At 39.9% G+C, this 24,418-nt stretch overlaps 1 protein-coding gene and 1 pseudogene across 6 annotated transcripts in view; both read left to right on the top strand.

Moving 5' to 3' along the window:
* Positions 1 to 14,879: 14,879 nt before the first annotated feature.
* Positions 14,880 to 17,443, top strand: LOC121033810 (60S ribosomal protein L15-like; annotated as a pseudogene).
* Positions 17,444 to 19,889: 2,446 nt separating this feature from the next.
* HLTF (helicase like transcription factor) overlaps positions 19,890 to 24,418 on the top strand; it is a 51,921-nt gene continuing 47,392 nt past the window's right edge. For all 6 annotated transcript variants that reach the window (XM_040480445.1, XM_040480443.1, XM_040480444.1 and 3 more), the window contains exons 1-2: positions 19,890 to 20,097; positions 21,202 to 21,409. In XM_040480445.1, the coding sequence (XP_040336379.1) occupies positions 20,078 to 20,097; positions 21,202 to 21,409 (228 nt within the window). In that variant the 5' untranslated portion in view covers positions 19,890 to 20,077. The remainder of the gene's footprint in view (positions 20,098 to 21,201; positions 21,410 to 24,418) is intronic.

Genomic DNA, 24,418 nt, shown 5'->3' with positions numbered 1-24,418 from the left:
TGGCTGCTAGTTACGGGGCAAGGCCCGGCTGGGGAGGAGTCGCCTCTGCCCGGCGCACCCGCGCCCCACAGGCCCCTAGTCCTGGGACTTGGACCTGGCCGCCCTGTGCTGGCTCTGTTCCGCGCTGCGTGGTTGACGGGCCTAGAGACCTCTGTGCCCCTTCATTCGTCATTTTACAGTCCTGTTTTGGGCTGGGCGAGATGTTTAGGCCCTTGAGTACGTTTAAACATTTGATCATCTAGGATCTTGTACCATTTTGTTCCTGATTCAGGGGCATCCCTCGTGTCTCCCTGATAGCCTGTGAGCTTCTGGAGGATAGGGCTGGGAAAACTGAAGTGCAGTGCACACGGCTCAACTCCGGGCTAAATATACTGAAGAGTTGTTTGTTGGAAGGAGCAACACTTAGAATGTACTTAGCAAAAGAAAAAAAAATTGCTGAAGAATCGTGGACGTCACCTAGTAAACTCCAGATATTTGACAAAAGATTAGTTTGAGCCCCAGAGGATGGAAGGACGAGGGGTGAAATCCACTAGCTCTCAGTCCAGTGCACCTACAACTATAGTATAATCTGGCCTGTATCTATTCCTGATGTCTCAACGTGGAGCTCGTGGTTGCAATCCCAATTTATTTTTTTTTTTAATTTTTTTTGTTTTCAAACGTTTATTTATTTTTGGGACAGAGAGAGACAGAGCATGAACAGGGGAGGGGCAGAGAGAGAGGGAGACACAGAATCGGAAACAGGCTCCAGGCTCTGAGCCATCAGCCCAGAGCCCGACGCGGGGCTCGAACTCACGGAGCACGAGATCGTGACCTGGCTGAAGTCGGACGCTTAACCGACTGCGCCACCCAGGCGCCCCGCAATCCCAATTTAAAAAACGAAACAAAACACGTTTAGATGGGGCTCCTGAAGTGGCTAAGTCAGTTAACAGTCCAGCGCTTGATCTCAGCTCGGTTCTTGATCTCAGGGTCTTGATCTAAGGGTGGTAAGTTCAGGTCCTACGTTGGGTTCCATGCAGGGCATGGAGCCTACTTAAAAAACAAAAACAAAAAAAAAACCTCACACATTTAGATGAAGGGAGCGTTGGAACTACTGTTTACAATTTATCCAGAAAATAATGTATGTAAGTATGGATTGAGGGATGTTCTCTTACTTTTGGTGTCTCTTTACTTATGCAGAGTTAAAAGAGAGAGCACATTTTTCTCTGGTCAGATTCTATTTGTCACCCTCATAAGCCCTTTCTTCAAAGAATTTACAAATTAGGTGCAATTGGATTGAAGTTAAACTCTACCTCCATTTTCTGTGCCATCTAGATGAAGAAAGTACCCCTTAGTAGTATGGTACTCTCCTTAACCTAATCCAACCAATAGGAACTCTTTGGGATAAAACCATTCACCAAACTCGGTGAGGCAAAGATTTGGACAAGGAAGTTACTCTGTTCATCAAGCTAGGGCTGAAAACTGACAGAAGGCTCCTATAGAAAACAAAGAGCCTAAGAACTGCTTACAGTAACTCAGATACAACACTCATGAACACCCCTTTCTCCACAAATATATGCCATACTGTTCTTTTTAAATTTTCTCCTTCAAGACTGAAAATTACAATTTCTTTTGTTTTTATTTTATTTTTTTAATTTACATCCAAATTAGCTAGCATATAGTAGATCCTTAGTGCCCCTTGCCCATTTAGCCCATCCCCCCTCCCACAACCCCTCCCGTAACCCTCAGTTTGTTCTCCATATTTATGAGTCTCTTCTGTTTTGTCCCCCTCCCTGTTTTTATATTATTTTTGTTTCCCTTCCCTTATGTTCATCTGTTTTGTCTCTTAAAGTCCTCATATGAGTGAAGTCATATGATATTTGTCTTTCTCTGACTAATTTCGTTTAGCATAATACCCTCTGGTTCCATCCACGTAGTTGCAAATGGCAAAATTTCATTCTTTTTGATTGCCAAGTAATACTCCATTGTATATATATATATATATATATATATATATATATATATATATATATACACCACATCTTCTTTATCCATTCATCCATCGATGGACATTTGGATTCTTTCCATACTTTGGCTATTGTTAATAGTGCTGCTATAAACATGGGGGTGCACGTGCCCCTTTGAAACAGCACACCTGTATCCCTTGGATAAATACCTATTAGTGCAATTGCTGGGTCATAGGGTAGTTCTAGTTTTACTTTTTTGAGGCACCCCCATACTGTTTTCCAGAGTGGCTGCACCAGTTTGCATTCCCACCAGCAATACAAAAGAGATCCTCTTTCTCCACATTCTCGCCAACATCTGTTGTTGCCTGAGTTGTTAATGTTAGCCCTTCTGACACTAGGTGTGAGGTGATATCTCATTGTGGTTTTGATTTGTATTTCCCTGATGATGAGTGATGTTGAGCATTTTTTCATGCATCAGTTGGCCATCTGGATGTCTTCTCTGGAGAAGTGTCTATTCATGTCTTTTGCCCATTTCTTCACTGGATTATTTGTTTTTTGGGTGTTGAGTTTGATAAGTTCTTTAGAGGTTTTGGATACTAACCCTTTATCTGATATGTCGTTTGCAAATATCTTCTCCCATTCTGCCGGTTGCCTTTTAGTTTTGCTGATTGTTTCCTTGGCTGTGCAGAAGCTTTTTATTTTGGTGAGGTCCCAATAGTTCATTTTTGCTTTTGTTTCCCTGCCTCCAGAGACGTGTTGAGTAAGGAGTTGCAGCGGGCAAGATCATAGAGGTTTTTGCCTTCTTTCTCCTCGAGGATTTTGATGGCTTCCTGTCTTACATTTAGGTCTTTCATCCACTTTGAGTTTATTTTTGTGTCTAGTGTAAGAAAGTGGTCCAGGTTCATTCTTCTGCATGTCGCTGTCCAGTTTTCCCAGCACCACTTGCTGAAGAGACTGTCTTTATTCCATTGGATATTCTTTCCCGCTTTGTCAAAGATTAGCTGGCCATACGTTTGTGGGTCCATTTCTGGGTTCTCTATTCTGTTCCCTTGATCTGAGTGTCTGTTTTTGTGCCGTGAAAATTACACTTTCTGTACTAAATTACAATTTCAAGACTAAAATTACAATTTTATTGTCATTTCACCTACGTTAAAAATGTCTATTTTGGAGAAAGAAATGAGATTTGGAACCCCAATCCCTTCTAGAGATAGCCACTGAACCTGGATTATTTAAGATTCTTAGGAAATAGACATGCTAGCCAAGGGAAGGTGGGGGATGTGCCTGGTTTGTACAAACAGGAGTCGCATCCTTGTATACCTGTTACAAATGTAGGGGCAGCATTGGGCACACCATCATTTCCTTATGGGAGGCTATGTTGGTCTGCTAGGTAGCATAAGAAAATACCACAGACTAGATAGCTTAAATAGCAGAATTTTTTTTTTCATAGTTCTGGAGGTCAGAAGTCCAAGATCATGGTGTCTGCAGTTCTTGTTTTTCCTAAGGCTTCTTTCCTTGGCTTGTAGAGAGTCACTGTCATAATTCATTTGGGCTGCTATAACAAAATCCATTTGGGCTGCTACAATGAAATACTAAACGGCTTATAAACAACAACTATATTTGTCACAGCTCTGGAGGCTGGGAATTCCAAGATCAAGGTGCCAGCATAGGGTAGGATTAGAGACCTCTTTGAGGTTGTAGACTGCTGACTTCTTGCTGTGTTCTCACTTACTGGAAGGGACTAGGGAGCTCTGTGGAATCTCTTTTATAAGAGCACAATTCCCATTCATCAGAGTTCCACCCTCATGACTTAATCACCCCCCAAAGGCCCTACCTTTTATTACCATTGCATTGGGCACTAAGATTCTAATATGTGCTCAACAGCATTGATCATTAGGGAAATTCAAGTCAAAACTGCCATTAGAGACCACTATACATTTATTGTAATAACTAAAATTAAAAAGACTGATCATAACAAGTGTGGGTGAGGACAGGGAGCAACTTATGTGGATGTCAAATGGTATAATAGCTTTGGAAACAGTTTGGCAGTCTCTTAGAAAATTAGACATACACCTACCATATGGTCCAACCATTCTACACCTAGTTCTCTTACCCAAGAGATCTGAAGACAGACATATATCCTTAAAAGGACTTGTACACATTCTCATGGCAGCGTTATGTGTGATAGTAAAAAATCGAAAACAACCCAAAAATCCATCAACAGATGAATGGATAAACAAGTTTTGTTTTATCTGTACAACGAAATACTACTCAGCAATAACAAGGAATACACTACTGATACATACAACAACACACATAGATCTCAAGATAATTATGCTGAGTGAAAGAAACCCAATAAAAATAGAATATACTCTTATTTAAATAAATGATTACATTTATATAAAATTCAAGAAAATACAAACTATAGTAACAGACAACAGTGGTTGCCTGGGTCTGAGTGATGGACAGGGAGGTGACAGAGATTACAAAGGAACATGAGCAAACTTTTGGGAATGATGGATATGTCCATTATCTTTTTTTTTTTTAATGTTTATTTATCTTTGAGAGAGGGACAGAAAGAGTGCAAGCTGGGGAGGGGCAGAGAGAGAGAGGGAGACACAGAATCCGAAGCAGGCTCCAGGCTCCAATCTGTCTGCACAAAGCCTGATGCGGGGCTCGAACTCACGAACTGTGAGATCATGACCTGAGTCGAAGTTGGACGCTCAACTGACTGAGCCACCCAGGCACCCCAAATATGTCCATTATCTTGATTTTCATAATGGGTTTCTTGGTGAATACATATGTCATATCTTATCAGATTGTGTGCTTTAAATATGTGGATTTTTTTTTAAGATTACAAGACATGTAACAGGTAAGAGACTTACCCAAATCATACTGCTAATTAGAGGCAGAGTAAAGCTCATTGTATGAACCTCAATTATATAGTAGGTACTTCATAAGTATTCCTTTCAGAATTTAACGTAAAAAATGATGTGGACTGGAGTTCAGTGGTAAATAATGCGTTCTAAGATATTTGCTATGTTAAGGAAAACATTTTAAAATTCTAAAGACTAAAAAAATTTTTAAATAAAGTGGGGTACCTAGGTGGCTCAGTTGGTTAAGTGTTCAGCTTTGGCTCGGGTCATGATCTCAAGGTTCCTGAGTTTGAGCCCTGCATCCAGCTCTCCACTGTCAGCTCCACGGAGCTGCTTCAGATCCTTGGTCTCCCTCTCTCTCTGCCCCTACCCTACTTGTTCTCTTTCTCTCTCTCTCAAAAATAAATAAACATTTTCTTGAATTAAAAAAATTTTTTTAAATAAGAGAAAAAGAAACAGTGTCACTTTCATGCTCAGAACATTCCAATGGCTTCCCACGGTATTCAGATCAAAACTGAATTTTCTTGGCCTGTGAGGCCCTGCATGATCTGGTCAACCTCATTGTCTCTGTCCAACCTCATTTCCTACCATTTCATGGTGCCACAGACACAGAAGCCCTCTCTCTGTTTTCTGAACATCCGCTACTCATTCTCTTAGGATTTTAGCACTTGCTGTTGCCTGTACCTAGAACCTGTTTCCAGATCTTCCCTTGACTTACTGTCTTGCTTCTTTTTTAGGTCCTCTCTAATATTACTTCTCTGACGTTCCATGTAACATGCCCTCCAGAAGAAAAGTGTAGACTCACTTTTCTTCTTTAAGGTTTTGCTGAAACAAAGAGTAATAATCACAAATGTAACTCTAGAAAACATATTATTTTAGTAGAACCCTTGTTATTAATGGGAATTTTAGAGGCCTCAAGCAAAAGTAGGTTCCAGCTGTGGAGCTCTTTTGGAAGACTGCCAGGACCTTGCTGGGCATCCCTGATCTCCACTGATAGTCTGGCATTGAGACCCTAGCATGTGCAAAGCTAGGGCATTCAGAGACTGTCACTCAGACAATAAAGTGACACAAAGATCATTATCTCTTATTCAAGTGGATCCTACTACATTTCGTGTTTAGATCAGTTTGCTGGCATCTATAGAAATGTAGAGTTGCTTTCAAAATCACACCATGCATTTCCTTTATTGATCAACCCACACTTGTGCTATGGGTGCCCCTGCCATTTGCTAGCATCCCATCATTTGTTAACAGACTGGGAAAGGATAGTGAAGTTGGATTGGCCGTCTTTCGGCCTGAAGAAAAGTTTAGGATTGGTTTCTACATTTGCGGGATTGATAAATATAAGAAGCCTGGAGACAGACATCAAGGCATCATACAGAGACCAGAAGGAATACAGAGCGGTGCCTCCTTGCATTTTCACTCCTGAGCCTCTTCCACATAAAATGCAATCCTTTCAATTTTCTGCTGTAGCAGAAAGTTGGTCTCCCTCTTTGACCTCCATGACTTTCCTCTTTTTTCTGGTAACATTCCCAGGCTCATGGAGCAGAGTAGAGTGTGCAACAGTACCCAGCAGATGTTCATCTGATGTCCTCTATATCTCAATTCCTCACTGAAAAAACTTAGGGTCTTTCACATTGTTTTGCTTTATGGGTAATTTGTAGTTATTTTATTCATTCCATTTAAAAATATAGAAGTCAAAACACACTGTGTTTCAAAACATGAATGTTCAGAGCATCTTTAAGAATCTCTACTCGGGAAACACTTACCTAAAGGAACAAAATATCCCAGCTCAGAATTTCTTACTGGTATATCACCTCATGTCTTTTTGCAGTTTGTCACTTAAAGAGGCCAACTCATTAGGGCACAAAGCAAGGTGGGCAAGCCATCCTAGAAGTTTAAAATACCAATGTTATTAAAGTAGAAAGGATTTCTATAGCAACCCAAAGTATAATGGTATACAGAACTTGTCTTGTATAGAAAGTGTGAATGATAGTTTAGAATGTCAGGTAGCGGGGTGCCTGGGTGACTCAGTTGGTTAAGCATCTGACTCTTGATTTCTGCTCTGGTCATGATCTCATGGTTCCTGAGATCGTGCCCCACGTCGGACTCCATGCTGACAGTTTGGAGTCTGCTTGGGTTTCTTTCTGTCTCCCTCTCTTTCTGCCCCTCCCTTGCTCATGCTTTCTCACTCTCCCTCTCTCTCTCTCTGTCTCAAAATATAAATAAACAATTTAGAAAGTCGGGTAGCAACTGCACATATGCCCAAGTTGCCACCAAAGCCAACTTTTACTCCCATTTTTCTACTGTCATGTATGGCCATAAGACAATCTCCACATGGGCCCTTTGCTTTGTTCACCCTGGTACCTTCACAGACTATTGTCCTTTCCTTTCCTTCTGCGGCTTCCATCCGTACCCACTCTTTGCCTTGGGATTCCTTCTCCCACAAGACTACTCTTAAAATCTATCTTCAGTTACTCTGGCTTTTGAATATATTTGCTCCTAATTAATGCTAGGAAAACAAAACAAACAGGCAGAAACAGTAAATAACAAAGATGGGTAAATTCCAAAGGTTACAAAATCTCACAGTGTTCTCAGAATAGTCCTCTGGGCTACAGTTGTCAATTTCCTGAAAGAAAGTAAATTTCTCCTTACATTCAATGCCACACGCGCATACACACACCCACATTTCCATCTCTACCTTTTCACTCAGTAAAGCAGGGCTAATGCAATAGATGCCTTCTTTGCTCAGAGGGACAATTTACATTTCTGGTGACCTCCAGATTGGGTTATGCCTAGCTCACTCAGTTTCTGTCGTAGTCAAGAGTAGCCCCTTATGGGGTGCCTGGGTGGCTCAGTTGGTTAAGAGTCTGACTCTTGGTCTCAGCTCAGGTCACAATCTCATGGTTTCATAGGTTGCAGCCCTGAGTTGGGCTCTGCATTGGCAGAATGGAGCCTGCTTGGGATTCTCTCTCTCTCCCTTTCACTCTGCCCTTCCCCAACTCACATGCAGTCTCTCTCCCTCTCTCTCTCTCAAAATAAATAAATAAACTTTAAAAAAAAAAAAAGAGTGGCCCCTTCTGGAATTTCCGTATATAGAATGACTCCTAATTTGAAAGAACTGGTAGCATCCTCTACTGAGCTAGGTCATTGCTGAAATTGTATGAAAACTGTTTCCTAACTAATCACAGAGCTCTCTGACTGAAACATTCTAAGTGCATATTCCCTTTTTCCCACACAGGCAAACATATATAAGTTAACTACCTCGTATAAAGATATTTATTTCATGAGTTGACATTATTTTCTTTGAACTATGAACTAACAGAATTTTCTATGAACTACCTGTATTAATTAACAGGTAACCTGTATCTATTAACAGGTACATCTTGTTAAATACATATACTTGCAATTCCTGGCTTTGCATTGCTTCTGTCATGAGAGTCTAATCCTATATCTTTTCAGAAAGGTTTATTCTAGAGAATAATTTTATGGTAGAAACTGAATTTTTGACAAAATATTTTTTAAATGTTTATTTTTGAGAGAGAGAGAGGTAGACAGAGAGAACGAGCAGGGGAGGGGTGGACAAAGAGGGGAAGTCAAAATATTTCAAGTGACCATTTTCTTGTTCCTGGGCCAGATAAGTCCTAATAAAGGTAATATGTAAGCAGGTTATCTGATTTTTTAAAAAATCCCATTATACAAAATCTTTAGTCTTTTCATTAGTTATATATTTCTTAAACCAAACAGACCCTTCACACCAAACCGGTGGTTCACAAACCTGAGTATGCATCAGACATTCCCGGAGGGCTTGTTAAAATACTTTTTGCTGTGCCTCGCCCCACTTTCTGATTCAGTAAGTCTATAGCAGAGTCAGAGAAACTGCATTTCTAACAAATTCCTAGGCAATGTTAATGCTGCTAATCTCCAGACCAAACTTTGAGAACCATTCAGTAAACTATTTGGCTGAATGAATCTGAAATCTTATTACAGCCAAAAATTATTTACAGTGGTAACTACTTCATGAAATAGTCTTACGTTTCCACATGTATAATGTATTGTACCAATCCCATTACAGGTTACTTTGACAGTAAAATAAATCAATCCACAAGTCAACAAATATTTATTGAGTTTGGAAGAGTGCTAAGAGCATTCAGCTGATAGTCAATTATATTTTTTCTTTCTTTCTTTCTTTTTTTCTTTAGAGAGAGAGAGTGAGGGAAAGGGGCAGAGGGAGAGGGGCAGAAGGAGAGAGAATCTTAAGCAGGCTCCACACTGAGAGCAGAGCCCGGCTGGGGCTCAATCCCGAAACTCTGGGATCATGACCTGAGCCAAAATCAGGAGCTGGTTGCTCAACCAACTGAGCCACCCAGGTGCCACCAGCTGATAGTCAATTCTAATCGCAGCTTTACAATAACAGTGGTCTTGGTGCCAACAATCTCCCTAGACCTGAGTTTCCACATCAGTAGAACAAGGGGAATGAGCAAGATGAGGTATCATCCACATCTAAAAAGCACCTGATGATTCTTTGCTACTACATATAAGCCAACATGCTGAGTGAAGTGAGGGAGTAGGAGACACAGAACTTGCTCCTTAGTGGGGGACACAAGATAAATACCCAGAAGAAGATACCAGCCTAAGCCAAAGGCAAATCTCACATAATGTTGCTTCAGAATTCCATCCTGGTGGAATGACATTAGGAAAACCATCTCCTCACTCAGGCTCAGACTAAGGGAATTTGGACCTGTTCTAGAATATTCATAATGTCTTTAACAGAGAAAAGCTCTTCCCTCTTTTCTTTCTATCTTCCCTCTTTCCTTTTTCTTTCCTATCTTTTCTTCCTTTCCTCCCTTTTTTCCCCTTTTTGATAAATACTTACTGGGACTCATAAGACAGATGGAAATGCCAGAGTAAACAGCTTGAAACCAAGTCATATCAGCTGAAAAAGCTACGTCACCTCACCAAGCCTGTTTCTTCAACTTTAAAACTGCTATTGTAAGCCTCATATGAGATAATACACATAAAGTTTTTAGTGAAGGGCCTTCCACATAGTGAGGAAATGTTATAGCCTTGTATCTTCCAAGAGTGTTATATAGTGCTAGAAACTTGAGTAATCTGAAAATGAACAATGGCCAGACATGTAGGCCTTGGAGATGAGTAGAGAATGAAGGAGGGACAAAAAAGGATGTGAAAACTAAATACATAGACCAAGTGGGGAGAAAAGGAAAAAATTCACTATTTGTGGATTAGGAAATAGAATAGCACAGTGATTAAGAGTTTGTGAGGGGTGCCTGGGCAGCTCAGTCAGTTAAACATCCAACTTTGGATCAGGTCATGATCTCACAGTTCGTCAGTTCAAGCCCTGCAACCAACTCTGTGCTGACAGCTCGGAGCCTGGAGTCTGCTTCAGATTCTGTGTCTCCCTCTGTCTCTCTCTGCCCCTCCCCTGCTTGTGCTCTTTCTCTCAAAAATAAATAAATAATCATTAAAAAAAAAAAAGAGTTTGTGCTCCAGGAGACAAGACTATCTGGATTTGAACCCAGGCTTTGCTAGTTGTATTGTGTGATTGTGGCAAATTATTCAACCATTCTGTACCTGTTTCTGCATGTGTAAAGTGGAAATAATGATAGCTTTTAGCCTTTTATTCTTTTATTTTATTCTAAATGAGCTAAAACCTGTTAAGGGTAAGATATATTTGGCACATTATAAAATCTTAATAAATGAAAGCTGCTATTATTATCATCTTTCAACCTAATTCTCTAGTCACTCCAGTAAGGCTCTTGTTCTTGGGAACACTAAATAGCACAGAGAGGCTATCATTGCTTCCAGTTGGAACTGCATCAAGTGCATTCCTGGAATTGCTTCCCTAAGGACTCCTGCTTTTCTCTTATGAAGTTGATAACATGTAACATTTAGATCAGGTTCACACTCCTTTATTAAAACTGAGCAGAGGACTTGCTGCTGTTCCCAAATTTTGCCGCACATTAGAATTACTGGGGAGCTTTTTAAAGTACTGAAGCTCACATTGCACCCCTTATCAAAATGAAATTGGAATGTTTGGAGACAGGGGCCAGGCATCAGTAGCTCTTAAAGATTCCAATATGAGACAAGGTTGGGAACCTCTGGTTTAACAGACTGGTTTTCCTTCTGATGTTGGTGCTAAATAAATTAATGACTTTACTGGGACATTGTTTCATTTTTCTAAGTAATGTGTGTAAAAACTATGACAACATAACAGGGCTGATGAAGTTGTAAACTAAATTGCTCTTCAGACAGTGCCCTCTGGTGGTGTGATTAGAACCTAAAAATAATCTACTTTTGCGTGGTAAGAATGCCTTTAACGCAGTGAAAAGGTGTCAGTGAGGACTATCCTCCACTTCTATGCCCCTTTACCATTTATACATATATCTAGAAAGGGAAATTTAGATCTAGAATGTAAGCTAATCAAGAGCACACAAGAATCATTGATAGCTGTGAAACTGAAATGTAACTGGTCCTCTAACTTCCCCTTCCTCTCAAGGGCGTCCTCCCCCAGAGCAGCAATGTCTTCATAACCTCCCAGTAACAGCACCACCCATGTGCATCAATAGCTTCCGGGTTCTATTTCTAGCTCCCAAGCATGACCTTGATTCCTGCAATTGCCAAACACAGTCACATAACTGACCCGAGCCAGAACTACCTGGAGAGGAGTAATGAGGCCTAGGGTTTTTATTTCTTCTGTGGGGTAGAAGGAAAAGTTTACACTCCTGGCTAGGAAAGTCTGACTGACTGGGCCTTCTGGTTAAGGCAATAACTGTCTCCATACCCAATGAAAGGTATTGCCATCATCAGTAGGAGGTGATTCATCTTGACATATCTCTTCTCTATGTCCTGAATCCAAGAGGCTTCATATGGGGCTTCAAGTGGGGACACTGAAGCCCAAATACAGAACTATTTTCTTCAGGCAGGTTTCTGAAAGCCCCTGGCTAACCTAGAGTCTCAGCACTAATGGGGCACTAGAGATGTGGCATTCTCAATATGAGGGAACAATGAATGATGCCACAATACTAACAAACAGCACAGGATTGTAGGGTCTGAAACAAAGTAAGAAACTGTTGGAGGGTAGAGGCTGAAGATTTAGGGACTAGGGGATGGGAGAAGCAGGGTGGGGGGTGTGGATCCTTGCAGACAGACTTGCAGAGTTGAGTCTCTGAAGCAGAAATACAGTAGAATTGAAGATTAGGAGCAAGGGAGAAGGGAGGTCTGGAGCCCCGTTAGGTCGTTTCCCTGCAGATTGATACTGAGAACAGCCAACGACTCCACTGCCCCTACGAAGACTTCGGGAGCTGAAGCCTGGTGGCCACCACAGTGTGACTCCCAGAACATTAGGGCTTCTGGGGACCAAGACACCATCCTGGCCAGTGTGAGTTGAAGAAGACCTGGGCATCCTCAGCCATCTGCCCTTGCTTGGCACAAGGCTGGGTCGGGCGCAGCTGTCTCCCTGATCCTTCTACTCCTTGCAAAATCTCGATTTCTCAGAACTTCTAACGACATCATGGTCTAACAAACTATGACAAGTCGAAACGAGGCTTCGCTGACACCATCCCGGGAAATCTAGGGATTGCCTCAGCTTCGGCAGCATAAGGAAACATACGGGTTAATCCTGCCGTTTGCATTCTGATGAGAGAAAAGCTTCCCAACACGGACTGAGATCCTGCAGGGCTTTCTTGGAAACATAGTCCTGGATAAGGAGGATGCATGCCCACAGAATTCTGGGATAAGTAGTTTTTGGTCTCCAGGTCCGCATTCCCAACTCCGCATGCGCATTGCGCGCTGGAGCCTGGTATCTGCTCTCGCGAGAAGTGGGCACGTGCCGCCTCCCGCCGAGGCTCCGATTGGTGTAGCCTGAAGGGCTGCGGACGTTCTGCTTCTTAATCCGGGTTCTGCCTGACCTTCGGATGGTGTGGGATTTATTCATTCCAGAGCTCACAATTTGGAAAGGGCTAACAAGCTAGCTGACAAAATGGCCTGAGTAGAAGGGCATGTATTTTAATTGCTGTGCTGAGCGGAAGCGAGTGGGTGAGAAAGGTTTCCCAGAGCAACTGAAGTTGGAGCTGAAACCAGAAGGACCACAAGGCAGGAAGCCGGGCAAGGGGTATGGTCAGGGCTAAGGCTTCTGTCAGAATATAACGTGGTTTTAGTGTTCTGCTCCCACCTGAAATTTGTACCCTATTTTAGTAAACCGATAATTTCTCAAGTACTTCCTAAGATGCCCATAGTTTTAGTAAAACTAGTAAATTTTTGTGTCTTTAGCTAAGTTTAGCCTGTGTGATGCCACGTACAGATGTTTTTGCGTGTTTTTTGTTTTTTTTTTTTTTACTTTTGACTTTTGTGGGACTTTTAATGTCTTTGTGTATATTGTCAGTTGTTAAATTGTATGATGTGAGGTAGAACATTACACTAGTCTTAGAATCAGGAAATGGGGATTTAGACGGTAGGCCTTGGGATAATTAATCCTCAGTGATGACGAAGAAGAATATGTAATTTTGTTGTGTTTGTTCTGGGACTTTGAACTACCTTTGAAGTCTAAAACAATAATAATTGTAATGATTCCCTAGCTTAATGAATGAGAATATTTAGTAGGTAGAGGAGGAAGATGACAACATCTAGTTACACAGCAGTGTTCCAATAAGATTTTTAGGTTGATGTGGACTTTTATTTTACTGTTTGCGTGGTGTTTAATGTGGAGGGAGTAGGAGAGGAAATATGTTGGGGCACAGGTCAGCTATGCGGGCTCAAAGCTTGCTGTGATGGTCTCTTAGTTTTGTTTTGGATTTGTGTTTGTTTTGTTTCATACTGTTTTTGTTTTACAGGCGATCACAATCGTTTGACTTGATGATTTTTTTTTTTTTTTTTTTTTTTTACTGTGGTGCAGAAGCGATTACATTCAGTAGCAACTGCACTTCATATTTTGAATTTGGATCTTTTTCTGGGCTACTGATAGGCATTGCGATACTGTCATGATGCTAGGCAGCATCCCAGTCAACCATGTGATCCCAGGGACAATCAACTGATAAACTTAGAACTATTCTGTTTTTCACTTACAATGCAGTATTCAATAAATTACATGAGATAATCCACACTTTATTATAAAATAAGCTTGTGTTAGAGGATTCTGCCCCACTGTAGGCTAACAAATCTGAGCACTTTTAAGGTAGGCCAAGCTAAGTGATGGTGCTCTGTAGGTTAAGTGTATTAAATGCATTTTCAACTTAAGATATTCTCAACATAGGATAGGCTTATCAGGAAATAACCCCATAATAAGTTGAGGAAGGTCTGTAGTTTGTTTTGGGCAGAGACAATATCCATTAAGGAAGATTCTTGCTAAGTGTGGCATTGATTGCAAGGGACTCTTGCGGTGGGTGGTGGACAGCAGGACAATCCCTTGGCTAATTAACATCAACAAAATCATGTCAAGTCTTAGTGTTTGGGAAAACATTTACTCTCTTGTTATTTCTGTAGTCCAGCCCAAATTCTACATTAAGTTGATATTGAGAAATATAGAACTGCATTCTTTCTGGGTTTAGTTGGATGACATTTTCATTTCTGTTTTATAGTCTCATTAAACATTCTTTTACCCAAAATAAGCACTCCATCATATTTTAAATGGCCTGCTTCTCTGACTTGGTGCTTTTTTTCCTCCAGTTTTAAAGACTCCTTTGCAACACACTCATTGAAATCGTCATTCCCCTCTAGTTTAGCTGCTTCCTCGTCCGTGAAGCTTCCTTTCCCTAGTTTCCAGAGCCCAGTATTTTTTTTATCTCTATTACCCCACTTTGTTAATCTCCCTTGCAGTTTAGTGATTTGTATCTCATTGGGTGTGCCTTTCTGCTTTATAACCCCATGTAAGACATGCATTATTTTCTTTTGTATAGTTAGAGACTATATATTAATTATCTTTTTTTCCAGTTATTTTTTTAAATTTAAATTTTAGTTAACATACAGTGCAATTTGTTTTCAGGAGTAGAATTCAGTGATTAATCACTTACATATAACACCCATTGTCCATCACAACTTATCTTTTATTCTTAATAACCATGTACTATTCACTTTTGTATGTGTATATACAAGTGTCTGGCACATAGACCTCTGTAATTCCCAGCCTGAGGCCAGGAACCCCTGGCAAAGTTAATAATATTTATCCACCTATTTTTGGTATAAAAAAAATTAAACATACCTCCTCAAATAAAAATGTATAGGTTTAAAAAAGCTTTTCAAAAGTATTTTTCCTGAAAATACATGATTTCAAGTTTGTTAAAAGCTAATTAAAAACTCTTGATTAAAAACCTGAATAAACTAAATTTTAGGTGATCTTTCAATAATAACGGGATTCTTGGGGTAAAACATTGAGAACTACTCTATTTAGTACTTAGAAAAAAAAATTAAGAGGTGCCCAAAAGGGATTGTGGGAGAAAGCTCTTTTTCTTTCCATCTGGCAGCAGCCATTTCACTCAAAGGTCAACCAAGATGGGCGCTTACACGTACATCCTGGAGCTATGGAGAAAGACACAGTCTGATGTAATGCGCTTTATTCTCAGTACTGCCAGTTACTCTGCACTCTACAGGGTACCCCATTCAGCCCGGCATGCTAAAGCCCCCAGACTGGGATACAACGCCAAGCAAGGTTATGTCATGTATCGGATTCACGTGCACTGTGGTGACTACAAATGCCCAGTTCCTAAAGGTGCAACCTGTGGCAAGCCTGTCCATCATGGTGTTAACCAGCTAAAGTTTGCCCCAAGTCTTCACTCTTGCCTAGGAATAAGCTGGATGCCACCATGGGGCTCTGAGAGTCCTGAATTTTTACTGGATTGGTGAAGATCCCATGTACGAATTCGTTGAGGTTATCCCCATTGATCCATTACATAAAGCTGTCAGAAGAAATCCCGACACTCACTGGATCAGCAAACTAGCTCTCAAGCACAGGGAGATTCAAGAATTGACCTGTAGGCCCCAAGAGGCGTGGCCTTGGAAAGGGTCACAAGTTCCACATGAGGCAGCTTGGAGAAGACGCAGTACCCTCCAGCTCCACTGTTACTGCTAATGTAAGTAAATTAAAATTCTTAACCTAATAAACAATTTATGACAGTCAATATTTTTTAAAATATGTTTGCCACTTCTTTCCTAAATTCAAAATTTTCTTTCAAATAAAGGGTAATTTTAAACAAGGTTATAGTGATTTCTCTCTTACCAGAGTATCTAAAAAAGCACATCTTAGAACACCAGGCTAGCTTTGTTTCGCATTGTTTCAAGAAAAAAAAATCTGTATTAATGTTACGGGTAAAAATGTGTCTTGTCCTCTTAATTATCTTTTTTTTTCACAAATTTATAATGTAGCCAACTGTTGTTTCCTGATAAGCTCAATTTTCTGAATATTTACAGCCATCTGTGTTGACTTAGTATGGGGGTACATCTGACTTTAATCTCTTTGACCCAACACCTTCTAAAAATATTTGAGAAATGGAAATTTCATTTGTAAATATTACAAAGTTAGCAGTTCAAGCATGATATTAATATATTCTCATCCTAAAGTTTCATCTGTTTATGAACTTGAGTCTCTTGGAATTTCTAATTCTATTAGTTCAGGAGATTAAATTCCTCCAAATATGTATTCAAATGCTCTTTTTTTCTTCAAATCTGAGAAATGTGTTTGACATTTTGCAGGTTTTTTTAACTTTCTAAACGATGGCAAGTTAACCTTAATTTTGGATTAGCCTATGTATGGTTGTAGGATGCAGCGGTTTGGTGAATTGTAATGATGACTAAAAACTGATTTGCTAATACTATATAGTTTCCCACATTAAAAAAGTATTTTTCATAATATCTAAAGTGTATTTAGAGTTGAGGTTTTGTTTTTTTAATTTTCCAGCCATAAAGGAGGCAGAAAAATTTTCACCAATCCTTGCAGTATTCATTAAAATAAGAATTTTCACCATGGCCATGACAAGAACCCTAAATAATTCCATGGCCCAGAGTTGTGCTTTCCTGAAGTTAAGATCCCAGACAGGCCTGATTCTTCAGCAATTCTGGTCTTCTGCTGAGTAGGAGCATTAGTCAAGGCCTGAAGGAGGAGGAAACAATTATCTCCTGAGAAAGCCTTCTGTAATCTGGAACACCACAGATTTCTCAGAATGGGAGTTGAGATCAGAGTGTCTCCTGGTTCTTGATGAAACAATTCAGTCCGATCAAGGACACACACCTGGAAAAATGACTGGCTTCTGGAAACAGTGTTATTCTGGTATTTAGGAATAATCCAGCTGTTGAGCACCAGGAAATAAGCTTCAATCAACTATATTTCTTGTTAAATGCTAGAGACTCATTAGATAATAATTCTATTTCAATAATAGTAACGACAGAGCATTTATTGAGTGCTTATTTCAAGGCAGGCACTTGATATTCATTATATTATTGAAGATTTTTATTTGGCATTTTATATTACTTCCTCTGCCCTGCCAGCTGATGTACACAGAAATCTGCCCCAATATCTGTTGGGGTCCTGATTAAGTCTGAGAAAATTCTGTTGTAAATAAGCCACAAAAGATTTTATCTTTGATCCTTTCCTCTGTATTCTGTATTAAAAAAAAAAAAGTTCAGAAATAGTATTGTATCAGTGTTAATTTCTTGATTTTGAAAATTGTACTTTGGGATGAGCACTGGGTGTTGTATGGAAACCAATTTGACAATAAACTTCATATATTGAAAAATAAAAACAACAACAACAACAACAACAAAGAAAATTGTACTGTGATTATGTATATCGTTAAAACAAATGGGGTAAGAGGTATGAGGGAACTTTTTGTAGTAATTTTGCAACTTTTCTGTAAGTAACAAAAACAAAGTTGAAATACTTCATAATTTCTTTAATACAATTTAGTTTATATCTTTTATAATTTTCTTATGGCAAAAGGGCAATACATTTTCAATACAGAGAACATTTTACATGCATATTATAAAAAAGAAAATGAAAATCCCCTAATTCAACCATCTAGAGGTATCTGCTATAAATACCTAGGTATAAATTCACTGAGGTATGTGTATATGGATGTGTAGTAGTATGTATTAATTCAATCACGGACTCCATTTGGAGAGATAATGCTTTGTATTTTTTTATTGAATTTAATTTGTCTTACACCTTCAGTTTGCCTAATGGGAGGTAACTTAGTCACTTCCAAGTAGTTTGGGCATGTTAAGATTTGAAGTCAATTAAATACAGGTTTCAGATTCAGTCCCCATTCTGTTACTCTTTAGGGGGCTTATGTTTGGGTTCCATTCACCTTCAGCAGGCATCGACTACTGATATAACTTGTCCCACCTCATCTTTAGGCACCAGCCTCCTGCTTCTGTTGGCTAGAACTATGACCTAGTGAAGTCCTCCAGCCTTCACAGAGCTGGAGAGTCACTGGGGACTGTCGTAAGATTTTGAAAGGCTGCCATTGAGCCCTTTAACAGAGCCCCTTTATTAGCCTTTATTCCTTTATTGCCTTGGCACATTTCTCATCTCTTAAGACTCCAAGATCTGCAGAACCTTGAGGCTACAATCTGGAAAATTTTAAAACATAGCTTCCTTTTTTAATGGGATCTCAGAAATTATTGAGCTATCATCCCTCCCTTTGTCATGCTTGGCCTAGGTTGATGGATGGGATTCATGCCCTTTCCCTAAGATACAGTTAAGAGATTTACTCTATAAACTCTCATATGTCATTCCTGAAAATTCTCCTCTTCTATTGAACTTTGCCACTATCTCCATATTGGTGAACAAAGCAAACAAGCAAAAACACATCATATATAGTCTTCCCGAGCCTGTTAGTTATGACATAAACTTGGAAGTTTTTGTATCATAGCAAGACTTTTGGAAATTAAGATTCTTAAAGTTGCTGCAAATTACATTTCTGTTTCCACTGCTGGTTCATGCTTACAGGTGATAGTTTAGGAAAACGAACAAATGGCTCTTGAAAAACTCATTGAATACCCCTCATCGTCTGCTGTTGGAAGAGTAAAATGGACTACTCTATGAAGGGCAAATGTCAACATCGCTCCTATTCACAAATACATTTCCTCTGATCCTGCAATTCTCTTATTAAACTTCTGGACCCTTAAGTGCAGTTCAAAGTCACTATCAGCTTCCTACTCTGGTGCAGCTCCCGCACCAGTTAAAAGGCCGGCTGAATTAGCCTCTTCTAGGCTCCCAAGGTGCAGAGCCCAGCCTTGCCAGCCCCGCAGTTGCAGCCGGGCCCCCTGGCCAACCCACCCCAAATCCAGTTCTCCTCTGACTGTCCTCAGACTCGTTCACAAAAGCCAATCGTGGAGCGCAGTTCCTCCTACAGTTCCCCAAGGAAAATAGGCTTCTTCCCACTACGCACCTGGGCAGCGACGTGCTTCAGGTGAAGCTGGTCCCCCTCACCACTCCCAGCAATCACCAACAAAGTTATGCTATCAATCACTGTATGCCTTTAATCTGCTAGAAATGACAATTTTCCCTAAAAAAAGAAAAAAAATGCAGGAGGTTCTCCTGAACTCCGTATGCTCAGATTGGCTAGCGACACTTCAAATGAATAGTTTGAGGGCAAAACACTCAGGGTGTGTTGGAAGTGAACACACACAGGAAGTGAAGGAAAGTAACTCTTTGCTATCTCCAGAGCTCGGAAAATCTCGGGGCTTATTTAGAAGACCCCGTTACAGGTCACATCAAATGAGGAAATTAGAGGCAGGATGAGGTAAGGCCTGAGACGTGAGGCCCGGGGCAAACAGTGGAAAAAAGAGTCGTCTCCCTGTGTTTGAACCAAGGGATCAAACAAAACGCAGACACCACCAACACGCCACGCGAGCTCCAAAGGCCGCGTGGCTTTCCCGCGCGCCCGCCTTGGGGGCGGGGAAGAACCCGGATGGAACCGCCCCTGCAGCCGGGACCCCCTACAGTCTTTGAATCCCTGCGTGGGGCGGAGTTGCCCTCCTTTCTGTGCTCTGATTGGTTCATTTTCCTAGGCCCCTTCCTCGCGATTGGACTTTGCCAATGTCAGTCACGAAGCGTCGCTGGTCTCTCAGATTGTTGCTAGAAGGCGACGGCGTCGACGTTTGACTAGCCTCGCGTCTTCCAGTCGTGCGCTTTTCCTCAGGCGCTCGGAATCTGCCTTGGGCTTCTCGGCTGTGGGGCCTGTAGGGAGGCGTATCGAGGCGGCTCGAGAGCGATTTGGGGCGCCCAGGCGTTCCGCTCGTCACCCGCTCAGCGCCATGTCCTGGATGTTCAAGAGGTGAAGGGGGCGGAGGGGGTGGGGCGTAGGGGGTAACGGCCTGTCGGCGTCCCCAAATGAACCTGACCTTCCCCGCGTTCCCTTCGAGCTCCCTTCGCGTTCCCAGTGCAGCTTGTATTCGTCCTGCTCGTATCGCCGCGGGAGAAATAAATGCATAGTCTTGGCTGGAGAGGGGAGGCTCCTCTGGCGAGCCTCATGCCAGGGCCTTGGGGAAATCTCTCTTAAGGGCTGTGGTGGTCCTGGGGTTCAAAGCTCCGCTCTTTAGCCCGGACCTTGATTGAGCAAACACCCGTTAGATGCCCACTGTGCGCTAGGCGATGTGCTCGAAATAAAGGGCCGATTAAGAGAGCCCTTGTCCCCCAGTACCTCACAGTTTATGTGCATTCTTAGGCATGGAAATATGTATTTTCAGTGGAGCCAGAAGATTAATGTACGGCGTAAAAGGAAAACGCGGGGAAATAGCTTCCATCTGTTCTTGGAAGAGTGGAAACTTCCTGGAAGCGCCTCAGCCGGCTTCCTCTTATTTTCCATTTTTCAGATTGGTTTACACGCCTGTTCCTGAAACAGTTATCCATGAGGGGTTTGAGGATACCCTTAAACCAACGGAGTGGGAAGCTTGAGTTCAGCTTCCCGTGATGGCGTGATTTGGGTGCCTGAATAAAACAAGGGTTCTGTTTGGAGAGAAGATAGTGGATGCTCGATATATCTGTAACGATATAAATAGCTTCACGTATAATAATAGTTCTATATTTGCAAGCCTTTTCTAGTTCAATTTCTGTTGAAATTTGGTATGTAATTAGAGTTACAGACATCACATCGCAATTTAAATAGATGATCTTCACTAGGAAGGAGATTTGCAAACCCTTGTTGGAGTTTTCATTTTGAGTACTTGGTGGGTAGAAGAGGCACCACTGAACAGGTAGGGTTCTTGGAAACCTTCCCCACTCCACACCCTGCTTTACCCAGAGAAACTATCAATATGCGGCAATTCCCACTAAAGATTTAACATGTTGAAATGAGAAAACAAATGGCCAAAAATATAATATCGTCTTTGGGAAATACTTGATTAAATATTGTATCGTTTTTCTGTGCTTTTTTAAATAGAGATCCTGTTTGGAAGTACTTGCAGACTGTCCAATACGGAGCCCATGGAAATTTTCCACGCCTCTCATATCCAACTTTCTTTCCCCGTTTTGAATTCCAAGATATTATACCTCCAGACGATTTCCTAACTAGTGATGAAGAGCTAGATTCAGTTTTATTTGGAACTTTGAGAGGTCATGTAGTTGGACTACGCTATTACACAGGAGTAGTGAGTATAACATTAGATATTAAGATGAAATATAGTTAGAAGATAATATCTAGAAGATAAGAATTGGAAGGTGGTTTTATAATTAATACTTATTTTAAGTAATTAGAGTGTATCTGAACAAGAGATAACAAATAACCTAATGACTAATTTTTTTTTCCTTTTTTTGGGCACTTGTATCCTGTTTATAATATACAAAACACTTTTTCCTAAATGGTCTCATTTGATGGCTGCAATGATTGTGGCAGATAGGACATCTATTATCCCCCCCCCCTTTTTTTTTTAATTTTTAGAGAGAGGGCGCGAGTGGGAGAGAGGGGCGGAGGGAGAGAGAGAGAGAAGAGAGAATCTTTACCAGGCTCCACTGGGCGCTTGATCCCATGACTCTAGGATCATAACCTGAGCCTGAAATCAAGAGCTGGACGCTCAACCGGTTGAGCCAGCCAGGTGCCCCTATTAGCCCCTCTCTATAACTGAGGAACTGAAGCTTAAGAAGATAAGATGATTTGTTCAGGAAGTACAGATACTAGGTACATTTGCAAAGTGACTTCCAAGTCAGTTCCTTGCCTTCTCTTGTGTCCCTCAGGATGTTTCTGTACTCTAATATTTTTAATTTAGGAAGATTAATTCCTACTAGATAAGGGAATTATCTGTTTTTAGGTCCTTTTTTTTTTCCTTTCTGTAGTAAGACTGTCTCCCAGTTTTTCTCCCTACGTCTGTCTGTCTTTGTCTCTGTTTGCAGTGTGTGTGTGTATGTGTATGTGTGAGAGTGTGTGTGTGTGTGTGTGTGTGTGAGAGAGAGAGAGAGAGAGAGAGAGAGGTAGTATATAGGACTTTCTCTGGTCAGTAATTTTCTTTGTTATGGTTATGTAGTATGTTTCTGTGCTATTTGGATGATATGTCTCTAGTTCTATTTTTTAACTTCTTAGGAAATGGTTTAAACGTGTGAAAGTAGAATAATGTAGTAAACCACATACCTGTGATCCAGATTCAGCAGTTAACAAATTTTTTGCACATTTGTTTCATCACTTTTTCTTTTATCCTTTAGTCCTAAAAATCTCTATTGTATTAGTTTACATCCATATAATTCAGAATGTATCTCTAAAAAAGTTGAGACTTCTCTTGTCATTTTCATACTTAACAAAATAATTTCTTATTACATCCAGCAACTAATCCGTAATCTGTTTTCTTGATTGTTTAAAAATGTCTTTTTATAGGTCATTTTTTAAAAATTGGTATCAAAGAAAGTTCATACATTACCTTTGGTGGTTATGTTCCTTTTCTTCATGTCATTGATTTGTTGCAGAAACTACATTTGTTTTGTGGGTTGCTTTTTTTTAATTTTTTTATTTTACATTTTTTTGTGCTATGCAAGGTTCTGCATTTGTCAGTTCTTCTATTCCCTCATATTTTTCTTATGTCAAAGCTTCTCAAATAATTTTTTGGTTGTCTGAAGCATATTCTTAGGAAATTCTTTGGGAAAGAATTTCATGATATGGATTTGTCTAGTGTTTAATTCTCCTGTATTTTCTTTATATTGCAGCTTCTTAGATTATTTTGTAATTGTCTGAAATGTGTTATCTAGAAGATTCCTTAGGGAAGAACAAGATTTCCTGAATTTTTGTATGTTTGTAATTGTGATATTTATACTTAAAGAGCGCTTTTGGCTGAATATAAAGTCCTTGACCCATATGTTCTCTCCATGATAATTTGATGTTGCATAAATGTTGCTGGTGAGAATTCTGATACCAGCATGATTTTTCTCCCATATATAAGTGAATTGGAAATTTTTGCCTTGATGACTAAAGGGCATTTTTCATAAGCTTGAAGCCTAGTAGTTTTATTAAGGTATGTCTTATGATTGCTCTGTAACTTCATTTTCTTCTATTTCACAAAAATTTTCTTTAATTACAGTTTTAAATACTTGCTTTGTCCTTTAGGGACTCCATTCTACTCTGTATGTATTAGATCTCTTATGCATATATGTATGCCTGTGTATGTGGTTATTTCTTCCTCTGAAATACTTTCATATTTTTTTCACTTTTTAATTTTTCGTCCTTTATTTCCCTTACCATGTTTTCCATAAAGTCTGTGGACTTTTGTGTTCTTCTTTAGTTTTAAATTCTGAAATAGTTTTTCATTTCTGATTTTTTCCTGAAGTCAATTCTTATCATGTCCATCTCTTCTTTAGTTCTCATATCCATCTCTGAGCTTTCCTATTTCTAATTTGTGTTTTTTTCAAAACTTAGATTGTTTCCTAAATTATTTTAAGCCATTGTGAAATGCTAGATTATGGTTGTTTCTGATCTTAGAACATTCACTATTTGTTGATCTTAGAATAATTTCTATGACACTGGTAAGCTAATGTAAATGTGGTAAGCTCATTAAAAGTAATCATTGCTTTTTTAATTTTTCAAAATGTATTTTATAGGTAATACATATTCATTATTTTAAAATGGCTAAAAGAAAAAGCACTAAATCTTAAATCTTCTTGTAGTCTACCATCCTGGACCATAACTTACTGATTTTATTTTTCTACACTTTGTGAGCATATGCATGTAAATTGAAATCACGTTATATATTTAAAAAATGAGATCATAATATGCCCATTACAGTGATTACCCTTCTTTCTCTTGGTAGAATATTAGGAATATCTTTTCACATCAATACAAGTCTATATGGTACCTTAAATTTCCTTATTGATGGACATTTTGGAGTTAATCATTATTATGAAAATGTATTATTATAAAAATTGAGGTATTTATCTGTTCATACTTACTATTTTCAACTTTTTTCCAGCTCTATTGACAGGTGGTTTACATGAGAAAATGCACACATTTTTAAGTATATTATTCTAATAGTTTTGACAAATACATATATGTGATAATCACCATTCCAGTCAAGGTATAGATTATTTCTATCATCCCTGAAAGTTCTCTTGTGTCTTGCTGCAGTCATTTCTGCTGTACCTGTACAAACAACTACAATCTAAGTTTGTTGTTATTGATTAAT

Source organism: Herpailurus yagouaroundi, unplaced genomic scaffold, assembly GCF_014898765.1.
Source record: "Herpailurus yagouaroundi ecotype Mexico unplaced genomic scaffold, PumYag 159, whole genome shotgun sequence".
Taxonomy (NCBI): Eukaryota; Metazoa; Chordata; class Mammalia; order Carnivora; family Felidae; genus Herpailurus; species Herpailurus yagouaroundi.
The sequence above is the reverse complement of the archived record's forward strand: the minus strand, read 5'-3'. Positions and strand labels throughout refer to the sequence as shown.